This window comes from Molossus molossus, unplaced genomic scaffold, assembly GCF_014108415.1.
Source record: "Molossus molossus isolate mMolMol1 unplaced genomic scaffold, mMolMol1.p scaffold_m16_p_13, whole genome shotgun sequence".
NCBI classification, from domain to species: Eukaryota; Metazoa; Chordata; class Mammalia; order Chiroptera; family Molossidae; genus Molossus; species Molossus molossus.
Genome location: NW_023425348.1, coordinates 56,660,621 through 56,679,896, shown reverse-complemented (window position 1 = coordinate 56,679,896; position 19,276 = coordinate 56,660,621). Strand labels below are relative to the sequence as shown.

At 36.5% G+C, this 19,276-nt stretch overlaps 1 protein-coding gene and 1 pseudogene across 1 annotated transcript in view; both read right to left on the bottom strand.

The window, feature by feature from the left end:
* Positions 1-19,276, bottom strand: part of FAR1 (fatty acyl-CoA reductase 1) — a 73,934-nt gene that overhangs the window by 1,294 nt on the left and 53,364 nt on the right. Inside the window, exons 10-11 of the mRNA XM_036257927.1 lie at positions 14,754-14,883; positions 1,242-1,369 (exon numbers count right to left, since the gene is read on the bottom strand). Of these exons, the coding sequence (XP_036113820.1) occupies positions 1,242-1,369; positions 14,754-14,883 (258 nt within the window). The remainder of the gene's footprint in view (positions 1-1,241; positions 1,370-14,753; positions 14,884-19,276) is intronic.
* LOC118627604 overlaps positions 18,995-19,276 on the bottom strand; it is a 2,697-nt pseudogene continuing 2,415 nt past the window's right edge.

Below are 19,276 nucleotides of genomic sequence, written 5' to 3'. Positions count from 1 at the left end.
ATTCCTTCCATCATAATTGACAGTCACAACCAAAGACCAACTGGACAAGGACTCATTCATGAATGAAACATGGCACTAGCTCTAGATAGAAGTACCCTCCCATTTTCAAAGTAATATGTACATTATCTCAGTCGTCTCAAAAAACTTTATATGCTTTTAATGGTATTAAAAAGGAACGCAAACATTTAGGTATGTAGCAGTGTTACATACAGTCCATTAATTTCAACAGGCAGTGTAAAATAGGACTACAATGTATAATTGGTGTAGACAAGAGCTTTGAATTATGTATGAAAAGGACACTGTTCTGGTTTGTTTTGCCCCTTAGCACATATGACCTAGGCAAACACATTTTCCTAAACCTCAGTTCCTCATCTATACAACTAACTGCCCTACAAAGCCTCACAGAGTTAGAAGCACAAGAAGAAGAATGTGAAAGTCTTGAAAACCGTTATAAAAATTGTATTAACTAAGGTCCTGACCAGCTAGCTCAGTTGATTAGAGCATCATTCTGATACAACAAGGTTGCAGATTTGATTCCCCAAAGCACATACAAAAATCAACCAATGAATGCATAAATAGATGGAATAACAAATCAATGTTTCTTTCTCTCTCTCCCCCTTCCTCTTTCTCTCTAAAATCATTTTGTTTAAATTGCAATAACTAAACTACAAATAACACAGATTACTATTACAATCTGAACTGCATTTCTGAATGATGAAATTTTTCTCTTCTATTTTGTATGTATTTTTTTAAACAATCTGTATGTATTACTTTTATAAAAGACTGAGGAATAATCAACTCTTTTATGAACAAAGAAAAAAATTCTATGTGAAATGATGTATTATTATATCTCCTTTCCTTTCCTATTATATTTATCTAGGTAAAAAAACAAAAAAAACAAAAAAAAAACACCTAGATAAATAATTACCTCCAATTTAAAAAATATTTTTATTTTCTCCTAATATCTTCATTTCTTCAGTAGCAATATAACAAAAGATAATACTGATTTTTAAAACTAAATTACATAGTGCTAAGAAAGAGTAGAAATTGATGAAGATACCAAGTTTCAACAATATTAGGCTAAATCTATACTACCAAAGGTCAAGTCCAAAAGTAAGCACTTTTCCTAAATACATTCAGTATACCAGCTTACCCCCCTAAAATAAACAAACAAACAAACAAAACACTGTACAGTATTTCATATGGAAGACAAGAGAAAATCAAACCCATGTAAAACTTACTTGTTCAGATGTTTTCTAGCTGCAGGGAGGCCAGACATTTCTTCATTCAAAACGTATTTCTTAGTTCCCATGCAGTAGTTCTCTATGTATTCTGCCCAATGTAACTGCCTTACATCAATATTAAAAGTCTAAATAAACAAAAAAATTATTGGGTTACTTAATTTTTTCCACAACTAGTCAAAAATTCATACTTTTTCTAAAGGCTAATTCCAAATGACATGATTACAAAATGATTACTTTATTAACTTTTAAAATCTTACTGCTATTCATAGAGTTCTTACTCCTATTCCATACCTTTCATTAAATGTAGAAACATTTGAGAAAATAATCTAAAAACTCATTTAGAGTATATGACTAAACCCCATTATCCAAACAGATCTATGTATTCCTCACCACTTTATATATGTATTGATGCATTTATTTACAGTTTGTACCTACAGTACTTCTCTGTTCTTGAACATCATGCATACCATATAGATTAATTTTCCTAGAAAATAGTGTTGACATCAAGAGAAAGAATATGACATAAAAGCTGGTGTAGGAATTCAGAAACAATAACCAGGCCATCTGATGAAAAAGGAAGACAAATCTAGGGGAAAAAGTTACAAAAATGCTATTCTGTGACAAAATGAGAGGGGCCATGCACTACACAGTGCTCCTCCATACATTTGGAGAAACAGATTATTCACTGTGTATACCATCCCTTATTTGAACATACTAAGTTGTAGACCAAAAAAAAAAAAAAAGCTACCATAAGTAAATCATTAAAGTAACACACCCTGCCCAGCCGGTGTGGCGCAGTGGATTGAGCAATCAATGTTCCATGGAATGAGAGGTCCTGGTTTAATTCCCAGTCAGGGCACATGCCCGAGTTTCAGGCTCAATTCCCAGTAGGGGCTGTGCAGGAGGGCAGCTGATCAATGTGTCTCTCTCACATGGATGTTTCTATCTCTCTCTCCCTTTCTCTCTCTCTAAAATAATCAATAAAAACAAAATTTTTTAAAAGTAACATCATCCTAAAGATAGAAGATAGAAGAAAGTCTGACCTATGTGTAATTAGATTCCCAAAGAAGAGTGAAAAAGAATGGAACAGAAGACTGGCTGGAAACTTTCCAAAAAATAATGAGACATCAAAGCACAGATTCAAAACTCACACACACACACACCCCTAAGCATATCAGAGTAAAACTGTTGACAAACAAAGAGAAAATTTTTAAGGGCGTCAGAAAAACACCATATACACTACCTCCAAATAAACAACTGACACTTGACTTCTCAAAAGAAAATGGGAAGCCAAAGACTATGAGATGTTTTCCAAGTGCTGAGAGAAAACTGCTGACACAGAATTCTACACCAGCATAAATATCTTTGAAAAGTACAGATGTTTCCAGAAAAATAAAAACTGAGAAAATCTGACATCCTTGGAAGACCTGCACTAGAGAAATTACACTGAAGAGCATTCTTTAGGCATAATGAAAATGATTCCAGATTGAAGTCTGAGATGTAGAAAGAATAAAAAATTAATTATGCTGGTAAACATATATGAATATTCATTGCTTAGGCTGCAATAAGAATGTTTATAAAGCATATAACACAAGAAATTAAAATATGTAAAAACAACATCAGACAGATTAGTCTCTATTTTTCAAGAAAAGCTAGAATTATCAATATTGTATTAGACATTGATAAATTAAGGGAGGATGCTGTAATCTCTAGAGTAATCTACTAAAACAAAAGAAGAATATATTTCTAAGTAACTAACACAGATGAAAAAATATGAAACTGAAAATAACCTTTACAAAAGCAATAAGGAAGAACTTAAAAGAGGTGAGACAAATAAAAAGAAGAGTCAGATTTAAATCCAAAATTATTAGGAACTACATTAATGGGTTAAATCCTCCAATTATAGGTCAAAAATTGTTAAGACTAAAAAAAATCCATATGCTATTTATAAAAGAAATAATTAAAAGATAAGAATCCAGAAAAGGCAAAATGGCGGTGGAGTGAATGGAAGCTACACAGGACCAGGCTGGAATTACAACTATTTATTTATTTATTTATTTATCTTCACCTGAGGATATTTTTCCATTTTTTTGTACAGATAGAGTGGGAGGGAGAGAGAGAGGAAGGAGAGAGAGAGAGAAACATTGATGTGAAGGGACACATCGAGTGGCTGCCACCCGCACAACCAACCAGGGCCGGGGACAAACTGCAACCGAAGTACGTGCCCTTAGCGGGAACTGAACCCGGGTCTCTCCGGACCGCAGGCCGACGCTCTAACCGCTGAGCCAAACTGGCCAGGGCTGGAATTACAACTAAAATAAAGACAAATCTTCGGGAAAAGGTAACAGAAAAGCAGCATGTGAGGACCATATAACCAGGGACACTGAATAGATCCTGGGCTCTGGGGAGAGGCGGAAGCCCCTCCCTCATAGATTCGACACCATCCAGTGGTCACTGAAATGCAAATTGAGGCTCATTAACAACCAGCATCTGCCCCACCCTCAGAAAATCCCCTTACAGTAAGCACCTGAGGGACGTTTTCCTTCAACTGACACCCCCAAGGCTCTTCAAGTAACCTCAAATAATAGCCTCCAGGCAAAAAGCTAGAGGATAACTGAACGATTCCTGGGCTTACAACTCTGCCCAGAAAAGTAAGACTTGACAGTGGTGTTTAACGTGGGTCCTCCCACGCTCACCCAAATGCAGAAGAGGGAGCCACAAATAGCATAATTCCAACACCCACAAGGAAAATTAGGCAGGCTCCAAAGCCCACTGTGATAGCCAAAATAGTGAAACAAAGAAACAAATGCCAAATGAAAGAACAAGAGACCTCTGCCGAAGATGAGATAAATGAGGAACAGTTAAGCAAGTTAACAGAGCTAAAATTCAGAGCCATGATCTTGAGGAAGCTCAACAGCATGAGTAAGGACATCAACACCATGAGTAAAGACGTAGAAATGTTGAAAATCAACCAAGTGGAAATTAAAAAGCACTAAGAAGAAATGAGAATGATATATCAGAAATAAAGAACACATTGGAAGGTCCAACCAGCAGAGTAGAGGAAGCTGAGGACTGGATCAGTGAATTAGAAGACAGGGTAGAAAAATATCAAACAATCAGAAAACCAAAGGAAAAAACAATGAAAAAACAGGAAGACAGCTTAAGACAACTGTGGGACAAATGGAAAGGTAATAATATTCACATCACAGGAGTCTCCGAAGAAGAAGAAAATGAACAAGGGTTAGAGAATATATTTGAAGAAATAGTGACAGAAAACTTCCCTAATTTGGTGAAGGAAAAAGTCATTCAACTTCAAGAACCACAGTGAGACCCAAGTAAGAATAACCCAAACAGGCCCACACCAAGACACACAGTAATTAAAATGCCAAAAATTAAAGACAAAGAGAGAATCCTAAAGGCAGCAAGAGATAAGCAACAGGTTACCTACAAAGGAACCCCCATAAGGCTCTCAGCTGACTTCTCAACAGAAACACTACAGGCCAGAAGGGAATGGCATGAGGTAATCAAGGTCATGAAAAACAAGGATCTGAATCCAAGACTACTCTATCCAGCAAGGCTATCATTCAAAATAGAAGGTCAAATAAAGAGCTTCACGAACAAAAAAAGGCTAAGGGAATACATTAGCATCAAACCAGCACTGCAAGAAATGTTAAAAGGACAGCTGTAATTAGTAGAAGAAATAGGAAGAAAAATATAACCACACTAAACAAAAATGGCAATAAATAAGTACCTATCAATGATCACCTTAAATGTAAATGGATTGAATGCTCTGATAAAAAGACACAGAGAAGCTGAATGGATAAGAAAGCATGACTCATATATATGTTGTTTACAATAGACCCACCTGACAACAAAAGACTCACATAGGTTGAAAGTCAAAGGATGGAAAAAAATCTTCCAAGCAAACAAAAAACAAAAAAAAGCTGCTGGGGTAGCAATACTCATATCTGATAACATAGATTTCAAAATGAAGGACATAACTAGAAACAAAGAAGGCCACTACATAATATTGAAAGCATCTATCCAACAGGAAGACATAACCTTGATAAACATATATGCACCCAATATAGGAGCACCAAAATATATTAAAAATCTTCTGGGGGGTCTTCAAAGGAGAAATCGACAGCAATACAATCATAGCAGGTGACTTCAACACCCCATTGACATCACTGGATAGATCCTCTAGACAAAAAATCAGCAAGGAAACAGAGACTCTAAATGAAGCACTAGACCAAATGGACTTAATAGATATCTACAGATAATTACACCCCAAAACTACAGAATTCACATTCTTCTCAAGTGCACATGGGACATTCTGAAAGATATACCACATGTTAGGACACAAACTAAATCTCTACAAGTTCAAGAAGATTGAAATCATATCAAGCATCTTCTCAGATCACAATGGCATGAAACTAGAAATCAACTGTAACAAGAACATGCAAAGACATTTGAACACATGTAGCCTCAATAGCATGTTATTAAACAATGAATGGGTTACTGAAGAGATAAAGGAAGAAACGAAAAACTTCCTGGAAACCAATGAAAAGGAAAACATAACAACACAAAATCTATGGGATGCAGAGAAAGCAATTCTGAGAGGAAAGTTCATAGCACTACAGACCTACCTCAAGAAACAAGGAAACTTTTTAACTGACTATCTAACCTCACACCTTAAAGAACTAGAAAGCAAACAAAAAGAAAACCCCAGAGCAAGTAGAAGGAAGGAAATAGGAAAGATCGGAGCAGAAATAAAGGACACAAAGACCAAAATAATGATTCAAAAAATCAATAGAACAAAGAGCTGGTTTTTTGAAAAGATAAACAAGACTGATGGACCCTTAGCTAGACTCACCACAAAACAAAGAGAGAGAACCCAAATATACAAAATCAGAAATGAAGAGAAGAAGTAACAACCGACACCACAGAAATACAAAAGATCATTAACAACTACTATGAACAATTATATAGCAATAAACTGGACAATCTAAGCGAAATGGATCAATTTCTAGCAACACATAGTCTCCCAAAACTGGAACGGGAAGAGATAGAAAACTTGAATAGACCAATAACAACTAAGGAAATTGAAGAGGCAATCAAGACTCTCCCAGCAAACAAAAGCCCAGGCCCAGACGGCTTCATGGGGGAGATTTACCGAACATTCAAAGAAGAACTAACACCCATTCTCCTCAATCTATTTCAAAAAATCCAAGAAGAAGGAAGACTTCCAAACTCATTTTATGAAGCCAGCAAAATTCTAATTCCAAAACCAGAAAAAGACACTACAAAGAAAGAAAACTACAGGCCAATATCCCTCATGAACACAGACGCCAAAATTCTGAACAAAATACTAGTAAATCGAATCCAGCAATACATCAGAAAAATGATTCACCATGACCAAGTGGGATTCATCCCAGGGATGCAAGGCTGGTACAAGATTTGCCAATCAATAAATGTGATACACCACATAAATAAAATGAAGAATGAAAACCACATGATCATATCAATAGATGCTGAAAAAGCATTTGACAAAATCCAGCATCCATTTCTGATAAAAACGCTCAGCAATCTGGGAATAGAGGGAGCATATCTCAACAAAATAAAGGCCATATATGAAAGTCCTACAGCCAACATCATACTGAATGGGCAGAAACTAAAAGCATTTCCCTTAAGAACGGAATAAGACAGGGATGCCCACTTTCGCCACACTCATTTAACATAGTACTGGAAGTCTTAGTCACAGCAATCAGACATGAAGAAAAAATAAAAGGGATCCAAATTGGAAAAGAAGATGTGAAACTGTCATTATTTTCAGATGATATGATATTATACAATGAAAACCCTAAAGACTCCATCAAAAATCTACTAGACTTAATAAATGAATATGGCAATGTAGCAGGATACAAAATTACTGTCAAGAAATCAACGGCATTCTTATACACCAATGATGAACTCATAGAAAGAGCAACTGAAAAAACAATCCCATTTACCATGGCGGTAAAAAAAAATTAAGATACCTAGGAATAAACTTAACCAAAGAAGTAAAGAAGAAAACTACAGGACATTGAAAAAATAAATAGAGGAAGATATAAAAAAGTGGAAGCACATACCTTGTTCACGGATTGGAATAATTAACATCATTAAAATGTCCATATTTCCCAAAGCAATCTATAGATTCAATGCAATCCCCATCAAAATACCAATGACGTATTTCACAGAACTAGAACAAATACTTCAAAAGTTCATATGGAACCAAAAAAGACCACGAATAGCCACAGCAATCTTGAAAAAGAAGAACAAAGTACAAGGGATCACATTACCAGATTTCAGGTTATACTACAAAGCCACTGTAATCAAAACAGCCTGGTACTGGCACAAGAACAGGCATATAGATCAATGGAACAGAACAGAGAACCCAGAAATGGACCCAAGACATTATGCTCAATTAATATTTGACAAAGGTGGCAAGAACATACAGTGGAATAAAGACAGCCTCTTTAATAAATGGTGTTGGGAAAATTGGACAGCTACATGTAAAAAAAATGAAACTAGACTATCAACTTACACCCTACACAAGAATAAACTCAAAATAAATAAAAGACTTAAATGTGACGGATGAATCCATAAAATCCTACAAGAAATTGTAAGCAACAAAATTTCGAACATCATACACAGAATTTTCACTGATACATCACCTAAGGCAACGGAAACAAAGGAAAATTTGAACACATGGGACTACATCAAACTCAAAAGCTTCTGCACAGCAAAAGCAGCAACCATCAAAATGGAAAGGCAACCCACTGTATGGTAGAGCCTCATTGCCAATAATACATCAGATAAGGGTTAATTTCCAGAATATATAGTGTGCTCATACAACTCAATAAAAGGAAGACAAAGAACCCAATTAAAAAATGGGGAGAGGAGCTGAATAGACACCTCTCCAAACAGAACATACAAATGGCCAAGAGACATATGAAGAAATGCTCAACATCACTAATCATCAGAGAGATGCAAATTAAAACAACAATGAGGTATCACCTCACACCTGTCAGAATGGCTGCCATCAACTTATCATCAAACAACAAGTGTTGCTGAGGGTTTGGAGAAAAGGGGACTCTAGTACACTGCTGGTGGAATAAAGACTGATGCAGCCACTATGGAAAACACTATGGTGTTATCTCAAAAAATTAAAAATTGAATTGCCATTTGACCCAGTGATCCCACTTCTAGGAATATACCCTAAGAGGCCTGAAACACCAATCAGAAAGAATATATGTACCCCCATGTTCATAGCAGCACTATTTACAATAGCTAAGATCTGGAAACAGCCCAAGTGCCCATCAGTAGACAAATGGATAAAAAAGCTGTGGTACATATACACAGTGGAGTACTATGAAGCTATAAGAAAGAAAGATCTCTTATCCTTTGAGACAACATGAAGGATCTGGAAAGTATTATCCTAAGCGAAACAAGCCAAACAAAAAGAGACAAATACCACATGATCTCACTTATTTGTGGAACATAATGAATGAAACAGTATGAGGAATAGGGTAGACCCAGAGACGTGGAAGTAGGGTACAGACTGGCAACCCTTAGAAGAGGGGATTGTGGGTGGAGGGAAGAGATAAACCACAGAACTTGTATGCATGTACGTATAACCAATGGACATGAACAACAAAACCAGGGATGGGTTGGCTGGGGATGGGGAGGATGTTTTCAATGGGGTAAAAAAGGAGAAACATCTGTAATAAAAATAAAATTTTAAAAAATTATCAAAAAAAAGGATGGAGAAAGATATACTTTTTTTTTTCAAATCTTTATTGTTGGATGTAAAATGTATTACAGATGTTCCACATTTTTCCCCCATTGACCCCCTCCTCCCCACTCCCATCCCCCTCCCACCTTTTCCCACACTATTGTCTGTGTCCATTAGTTATGTATACAAGTTTTTTGGTTTATTTCTTCCCCCCCCCCCAAACCCCTTTCCCTTTGAAGTTTGTCAGTCTAGCAATGAATTTGTGCTTCTTAATCCCTTCACCTTTTTCACCCATTCCCCCAACCCCCTTCCCAACTGGCAATGAACAAAATATTCTCTGTTATCTATGAGAATGTTTCTGTTCTTCCTGTTCATTTTGTTTGTAGATTCCATTGTTGATAGATATGTATTCATTGCCATTTTGTTTGTTCATACATTTTATCTTTTTCTTCAAAAAGACCCTTCATCATTTCATGTAATAACGGTTTGGTAATGATGAACTCCTTTAACTTTTTCTTGTCTGGGAAAGTTTTTATATGTCCATCGATTCTAAATGACAGCTTTGCAGGATAGAGTAATTTTGATTATAGGTTCTTGGTTTTCATCACTCTGAATATTTCTTGCCACTCCCTTCTGGCCTGCAAAATTTCTTTTGAGAAATCAGCTGACAGCCTAATGGGAACTCCCTTGTAGGTAACTAGCTGTCTTTCTCTTACTGCTTTTAAGATTCTCTCTTTGTCTTGAACCTTTTGCATTTTGATGATGATGTGTCTTGGTATGGGCCTCTTGGGGTTCATCTTGTTTGGGACTCTCTGTGCTTCCTGGACTTGTATGTCTATTTCCTTCACCAAGTTAGGAAAGTTTTCGATTTCTTGTTCTCGCTCTTCTCCTTCCGGCACCCCCAAGATGCGGATGTTGGCACGCTTGAAGTTGTCCCAGAGGCTCCTTACACTATCCTCATTTTTTTGGATTCTTTTTTCTTTTTGCTGTTCTGATTGGGGATTTTTTGCTTCCTTATATTCCAAATCGATGGTTTGCTCCTTGGATTTACATACTCTATTATTGAAGCTGTGTAAATTATTCTTTATTTCAGTTAATGCCTCCTTCAATTCTAACTGTGTATCCATGATTTCTAACTGGTCCTTTTTTATGCTCTTGAAGCCCTCCCTAAGTTCACTGAGGTTCTAAGTTCATTGAGCATCCTTATAAGCAGTATTTTAAACTCAGTATCTGTTAGGTTGCTTATCTCCCTTTCACTTAGTTCTTTTATTGGGGTTTTGTTCTGTTCTTTCATTTGGGACCTGTTTCTTTGTATCCTCATTTTGGCTGCCTCCCTGTGTTTGTTTCTGTGTATTACTTAATGAGAGGTATGGGGCTCGCTGAGACCCGAGGCTGCTTGTTTGAAAGAATTTAGGAAAAACCTGAAGCAGGATCCAAGACCGGCCAATCCTATGGTTAAGGAAGTGGCAACAGCTTGGGTGGGCTTGAAAGTTGTGTGGGGCGGGGCAGGGCCTCAGGGAGTCAGCAGGGCGGGGCTACCAGTGTGAGCCAGGTTGCTGGAGTCCCAGATATGGCTTCTGTCTGCCACCCCGGGAAGGGCTCACCAAAGGAACAAAGGCCTCTTACAGCACGTTTGTCCCCAAGGAAGCCCCCTCTCCAGCCCTCGCTCCAGTGCCAAACAGCTCAGTTCTTCCCTGTATGTCTCTGGTGCCCCTTGAGCTGCCTCCCCTCCGAGCTTAGAGGGAGAGAGTCCGATAAGTCCGTGCGCGGGCCCCTTAGGGAGCTGCCTGGGGCTCCAGCCGCTTCAGCTTCCCTGAGCCTCAGTTTCCGCTGGTTTTTGCAGCCAGAAGTTACGGGGACTTCTCTTCCTGGCACTGGAACCCTGAGCGGGGCACCTGGTGTGGGATGGGGACCCCTCAATCCTCAGGAAGGACCTTCCCAGCCATGGGAGCCTCCTGATTTTTATCCGCCACACTTGGGTGTGGGACCAGCCCGTTGCGCTGCCGCGCCGCCACTGCCACGCCACCGCCACCACCACCACCACCCCTCACGCCACCGCCCCTCCTACCAGTCTGGATGTAGCTGCTTTTTTTTTAATTCCGTAGTTGTAGGACTTCCATTCAGCTTGATTTTAGGCAGTTTTGAATGATGGTTGTTCTGTAGTGTAGTTGTAACTTTGATGTGGTTGTGGGAGGACGCGATACCACGTTTACCTACGCCGCCATCTTGACCGGAAGTCTCCTCAAGATATACATTTCTAACAGCAATGTATGAAAATACCCCTTTGCCCAAAGCCTCACCAGAGTATGTTGGCAGTTTACATTTTTTTCAAATCTTCTAAGTAGTTAATATGTCTATTTTTAATTTGTACTTCCATTTTTTGAGTGAGGTTGATGTCTTTCTATATAGTTAAGAATCATTTAATAATTATTTTTCTATGAACTGTTAATCTCTTTAGCCCGTTTTTCAAAAGGATTATTGACATTTTTGGCCATTTCTACATAAGCTTTTTATGTAATGTGAAATGTACTGAGATAGCACTAGATATCACCAAAGTGGCTGAAATTAAAAATTAAAATGCCATATGTTGGGGAGAATGTGGACTAACAGGAACTCTCATATACTGCCACTTGGGAGGTAAACAGTTTGGAAAACTGTTTGGCATTATCTATTAAATTGAACATATGAACACCTTTTCATTCAGCTGTTCTACTTCTAAATATATATCCTACACAAATGTATGCAATGGTTCATAGAAAAATTACTCCCAGTAACCAAACACTGAAAATAACTCAAATGTCTATCACAAAAAGAATGGGAAAAAAAAACACTGTATATCTTTAGGTAAAGTAAATGTGTAAAACTAACATTAGTGTGAGAACTCAAGACAGGTTAGAGGAGAGGAGGTAGTGACTGTAAGGGGTTATGAGGGGAATCTCCTGGGTAAAATTTCTATTTCTTCACTTGGGTTCTCATTTTCTAATAATCCATTGAGCAGTATACGTTGTGCATTAGAATGTGGGGTGGGGTAAGGCAAGTGGTAGGGGGAGTATGGAATCAGCAAAAGTCATAAATCTTTCCACCTGAGATGATCTGCAAGACCCTGGTAACTTAGATCTTCTGCTTTAAAGGCTGTTGGCAGGGAAAAAGACTAACTATAAAGCCTATGTCCCCATAAGTTAAGGAGTCGTATAGAATATTCCTGCAAAAAGGTAAAAATCCAAAAGGTTATATCCTCAGAGCAAGGGTCAAAACAAAGTAAACCCACCATACACAGAAGTGGGCAGAGAAACAGCACACTGGAGAACCTCTGTCATGCAGAACCAGTAGAATGAATTAAATCTGTACTGTCCAATATGGTAACCACAAGAAGCCAAATGCGCACCTCACGGACACCTGAAATGTGGCTAGCTCAAACTGACATTGTATGAAGTGTAAAATGCACACTGGCTTTCAAAAGCTCAGTATGAAATATACATAGTAAAATACCCATTACATAATTTTAAAAATTTTAAGTAACTTCAATTTTTGTTTATATATTGTCTTGGATATACTGAGTTAAATTAATTAAGAAATATTATTTTTTAAAATTTTAAAGAAGTGGGCATAGGAAGGAAGCTGGTACTGGGAAGATGAAAACAAATCTCCTTTGAGAAACTATAATCATGAACAAGCTGTTCAGTCTATTTGAGGCCTGTATTTACCTGAGTTATGCTAAAAACCAAATAGATATTTTAAAGTGGTCTTGGCTTGTTAATGCCACCTAGCTAGTTAATGCTAATCGTCACTAGACTCTTGGTGGAAGCAAAAGTAGATTTTTATTGGAAAACTTGAATTTCAATATAAGCTTCAAAAAATTCCCATATAACTTGGGGTGGTGAACACATAATATGGTGTAGAGATATGTGTGAAATCGTGCACCTGAAATCTGTATAATTTTGTTAACCAGTGTCATCCCAATAAATTCAATAAAAATCAAAAAAAGAAAAAATTACCATAAAAATTCTCAAGGAATATGAATTTACAGTCAAATACCAATTAAAAAAACAAAGAAACAAGGTGCAATGAGTAACACCCAGCTTAAACAAATAGCAGATCAGATGCTGCACAGCCTGTAGAAGTCTGAATGATCTGAAATACATTTTATTTTATTTTATTATTTTTTTAAAATATTTTTTCTTTATTTATTTGAGAGAGAGAGAAAGGGAGAGGGAGAGACAGATGGAAACATCGATGAGTGATGTGGGCATGTGTACTGACTGGAAATCGAACTGGAGACCTCTTGGTGCATAGGTCGATGTTCAACCACTGAGCCACACTGGCTGGGCTGAAATCCATTTTAAAACAATGTTTAAGAGATTTCAAGAAAAAAATTCTGAAGATTAAGAAATGTCTGTAAGATTTGAAAAATAAACTGAACTTCTAAAAATGAAAATATAACTGAAACTCAAAATTCAATTGGATGATTTAGACACAGCTGGTAAGACTGTCACAGAACTGTAATAAATAATTTAGATTTCAGGCCAGAAACAAAAAGATACAAAATGTGTAATTAGAGTTAAAAGACCAGGAGGAATGATCTAGCATACACTAAAATTTCACAAAATAAAGCATAATGAAGAGGGAGTATTTGAAGAAACAATGGCTATTTTCCTGAATCACTAAATCAAACTTCAGATCCAAGAAGACCAATGGAAACAAGATAAATGTTTAAAAATTACACCCATATATATATAGTAAAACTGAAGAACACCAAGCACTGAGAAAAATTCTCGAAAAGGAGCCAGGTATAACAGATTACCTAAAAGGCAGCAGCAAATTAGACTGAATTTTCAACAGTAACAACGTAAGACAGAATATAAAAAGAAAATGGTCTTCAATGTGCTTAAATTATGCTACAGAAACAAGGATGAAATAAAGACATGTCAGACTATCAAGAACCTAAAGTTCACCATTAACATACCTCCTACTAAATCATATTCTAGTATCCTGGGTATACTTTAAGGCAGAAAGAAAATGAGCCGAAAGAGAAGATCTGATACCAAAGACATTGGTAAACATATAGTTAAATCTAAATAAGACTAAACAAAAGTAACCATTTCTATGTAAGAGGTTTAAATAGAAAACTAAAGAAGTGTATAACCAGATAAGCTGATGGAGGTTATAATCACAACTAAAATATTTTAAGGTCACAAATATCATCACTGAGGAAGAGGCTATAGAAATTGCTTAATTTAGACTTTGTTAGGTATGTACGTTAAAATATCTAAGGTAACCTCAAAAAAGAACACACACGAGGAGCTCAAGTTTCAAATTAACAGAGGGAGAAATGTGGAATGATAAAAAGTAAAAGCATATATGCAAAACAATTTCTGAGGAAGGTTCTCAAAATTCAAAGAAGACAAAGTGTTTGAGGTGGGAGGGATGCATGAAGAAGCTAAAGTGCTCTTTCAATCTGACATTAAAAGAAAAAAAAAAGAAATGAACATTTAAATCATACTTTAAAAATATCTCTGCCACGCCCAAATACTTACCTTATAAATTCTAAGGTAAAGCAATTTTATTTCATCACCAACAATTATGATTGAAGCTTTTAATGAGAGACTATAAACAGATCAATGACTTTTTTGTTGAATAATGACTGTGAAAAATATTCAATTATTTTTCAAGTTGCTGATGTTTGTCTAATTAGATAGCTACTTATTTTCTAATATAAAACAGAAAATACTTGCCTTTTTATCTTCAGGATTTAGTTGATTCATTAACATATTGACATTGTCAGTATTCCAAACCCAAGAATTACTGGTGAAATATTCAAGAAACATCATAGCTTTGTGAAGACGAGTTATTGCTTTCATCATCCTGTATTATAAGAAAATGACAGATTCATATTTTGCATAGATTAGGAAAAAATCCCATCACCATCCATGGCACCAGTATGTAAACTGGGACATTAACAGTAAAATCACAATACGTAATTCAGTAAGTATACCAAATCAGCAGGTAATAAGAATATTTCTGCATCTTGGAAAAATATGTTATAAATCCAAAATGTAAAGGAAAAAATTTTAAGCAGCAGCAAATGAATTTAATACTACCTAAATATAGTTCTGTTTATATAGGCAATTAATTTTCAAAGGAAATACAAAGCTTTAAGGTCAAATTTTCTACATAAATAGTAATAATGAATTCAATTTGAATCCCCTTGCTTTTTGTTCTTTAAACCACATTTTACTAAGATTTCCTGTGAATTCATAACATATTATATTACATTATACAGAAATATTCATTTGCCATTTAGTTAACACACACACTCTCTCTCTCTCTACATATATATATATTTTTTAAATAACTTTCTCTTTAACAATGGCAAATACCACTCTTGATCATTTGGTTGTGCCATGAAATCAATGACTCACTGAACTTTCTATTTCAGAAAGTCTTCACTTACTTGCCCAAAATCCCCAATATCCATCCTTATAGAAATAAAGAAGTTCGATACTGTTTTGTTTGCTTCTTTTTAAAAGGGCAAGGGACACTAATGTTTAAATCTGTCATTTTATATATCATGGCTCACTGTAAGTCACTGATATCATACTGCCAACCTGAACAGTAACACTTACACAATAATTACCTATGATAAGTAGGGAAGGGAAAGAAAGAACTTTTGAAATCAGAACACACACCAAAAATTCCTAACCTCTGATAAACAGAAAAATAATTTCTGAATACCAAAAAAACCCCAAAACCCTCAATTCACAGCCCTACAATAAGGATTAGCATTATACATAACTTAGAGTATCTCAAAATCAGGAACCTTAGAAAAGGGGAAATTAGAATATTAGAAATGAGGTGGGAAAAATAAAAACAGTAACTAACATAATTAACTAAGCAATTCTGATGACACATTCAATACATTTAGAAAAATACCCTGAATCAAGAATACTGAGAAAAATGAGGTAACATGGACTACGTAAAGAAAAACTTTAGTTCATTCAAGAAAGCAACTACAAAATAAAACCTCCGTTAAACATGAAAAGAACGAGCTGGCCTCAAAAGGACAAAAACAGTTCCTATAGGTAGAAAGCTCTTGTTGGAAAAAATAGGGCATGCTGTTCTCAGGAAAGAGATTAAGTATTGTCTTCTAAAATAAACAACAAAAAGATATAAGAAATTTGTAATTAAATCAATATCAGCCATCACAGCCAGTACAGTACACTTTAATCACACATATATACTTATTTGGTTAATGTGGTTCTCCAACATACATTTTATTAAAAAGTTTTTCTTCCTAGCTCCCTTTTCACTGACAATTCTCATCTAGTCTTCAGATTCATGCAAGTGACAGAATTACCCTAAAACCAATCATTGATTTAGCCTTTCAAAAATAATTACAATAAAAAAATGGAGTGGAAAAAGGAAATTTGAAAGGCCATATATGTATAAAGTTCATAGACTATTTATCAAACCAATAGGAGATAAAAAGAAACAAAACTCTGCACCATCACTCTTTGGTTAATCATGACATAAGAGTAAATGCCTGGACTATACTGCCATATATATTCTGAGTGTTAATTTATCTTTATTATGGCAACTGCAAAAAAATAATCACAATTCTTTAGAGTAGGACAAGATCTTAATGGTCATCTAGTCCAGGGTTTCTCAACCTCAGCATCATAGACATTTTGTGCCAGGTAATTCTTCATGGTGGGGGCTGCTGCCCTGTGCATTCTAAGATGCTTGGCAGCATCCCTGGTCTCTACTATCTCGATGCCAGTAGCACCTCCCCCTGAGTTGTGATAACTGAAAACATCTTCAAATATTGTCAAATGTCCCCTGAGGGGGGCAAAATTGTCCTCTGTTGAGAACCACATAGATTAAAAATATTAGATTCACAGAAGTTAAGCTAGAGAGAGTTAAGCTAAATAACCAAAAAAACAAGGCCATGAAACCATTTTTTTAAAATGTCATATTTTTTGTATGTGCCCCTAGTGGGAACTGAACCTGGGACTCTTTGGTCTACAGGCCAATGCTCCAACCGCTGAGCCAAACTGGCCAGGGCTAGAATGTCACTTTTAATAGTGATGAAATATCTACTGTATTTCAAGAGCTAGAGTGAATAATCTATACTGCTTCTACATGTAAAATTATACATCCTAGTCCCTACAGAGTATTAAATAGGAATCCATATGATGCATCTCTGAGTTATATGTACAGATTTAGAATTATGTCAAGATAAAAAGTCAGATTTTTATCTAGCTGACACTCAGATTAATATAAATAAGTAAAATGGACACCATGAATGATATGACTGCCATTAGTTTAATGTAGAAGTAGGCATTACAGTAAGGACCCAATATGAGGTATAAAGCCCAGTATCTTGCTCAGTAAACATCTGAACAAATTAAATAATATAAATTGTAAGATTCTGACTTTAACATTAATAAAACTGCCTAAATAAAAAACCTTTATGTATCTTTTTGCTTTTAGACTATAAGCTCCCAGAGGTCAAGGATAATTCCTGATTTGAAAGCTTCACACAGGACAAACCTCAAGATTCTTTATTTGACATTTCCTATGTGGAGCAGATTTTAATTTCCAAAGGTGGCTATAACCTTACCTCCGATCCTACATGCTCACCTATATCACCTTGATTATCTCCCCATTAAGAGGTGAAGGTAACGTATACCCAAATAGACTGAGGTGGAAATGACACAGTGTGATTTCCGAGAGCAGTAATAAAGGTGAAGGAGCTTTCTGCCTTGCTTGCTGGAACACTTACCCTTGAAGCCTTCAGTTGCCATGTATGCTGTCCAATGCCCCTAGAGGCTGTCATGCTGTGAGGAAGCCCACACTAGTCTACATGGAGAGACCACATGAACAGGCTCTGAAACTACATTAAGAAAGATGCCGGGCCACCCCAGCTGCTCTGCACCCTTTCTCTCCTTTATCACTTCCTCCAGTACCTGACTGCAAATACTTGAAAGACTCTAGGACAGAAACATACAGCCAAACCCCTCTAGAATTCCTTACTCAGAGAAATCATAAAAAAAAAAAAAATGATTGTTGTTTTAAGATACTAAGTTTGAGGTAATTTGCCATGCAGGACAGATAACAGGAATAGCCTTAGTACTGGGTATGTGGGGCTGCTATAATAAAAATCTAAAACATGTATTGGCTTTGGGATCAGGTGATAGACAATCTAAAAAGTTCTTGAAGAGACTATTGGTGAAACCTGGAAGACCAAGAAAAGAACTTTAGTAATAGTCTTAAAGGGCTTTAATGAACCTGTTGGTGAAGCCTTAAAGGAAAGTGACAGAAATATAGTTGGGAGATGGAAGAACAAAACTGTTACCTATGGTAACATGAAAAATAGAAACTGCACCTAACTCAGTGATCTAGCCAAGAAGATTTCCTCAAAGAGGACAAAGATTGCCTTTAGAAACTGAACTATTTGAGTGGAATTTAGAGAAAATGTAAAATACCAACCAGCCCTGGCTAGGCAGCTCAGTTGGTTGGAGCATTGTCTCTATATGCCAAGATTTCAGGGTTTGATTCCCAGTCAGGGCACAGCAAGAAGCAATCAATGAATGCATAAATAAGTGGAATAACAAATCGATGTCTCTCTCTCTCTCTCTCTCTCTCTCTCTCTCTCTCTCTCTCTCAAATCAATAAATATTTTTTAAAAATAAAATAAGCCCTGGCCGGTTTGGCTCAGCGGTTACAGTGTCAGCCCACAGACCAGAGAGTCCCGGGTTTGGTTCCCACTGAGGGCGCATACCTTGGTTGCCGTTCGTCCCTGGCCCTGATTGGGGTTGTGAGGGAGGCAGCCAGTTGATGTGTCTCTCTCACATTGAGGTTTCTCTCTCTCTCTTCCTCCCTCTCTCCTTCCTGCTCCATCTGAAGATAAATGCAAACATACATACATACATAAATAAATAAATAAATAAATAAATAAATAAATAAATAAAATGCCAGCTGGGAATTTTTTTTTTTCCATTGAGGCATTTTATTTGCACATTTGTATTATAGTGCTAGAAAAAGAATTTCAGGATTTTCCCTCCTGTGTGTCTTGCTTCTTCATGGTCCATGGTACCCACTGGGGTTTTCAGTATAATAAAGCCAAAGAGGCGGGACGGAAGCAGATTAGTCTGCCATTTTTATAGATTTTGGAGATGCACATCAAATCTGGGGCTGAGCCCCGGCTGGTTTGGCTCAGCGGTTAGAGCGTTGGACTGCGGTCCCGAGAGACCCG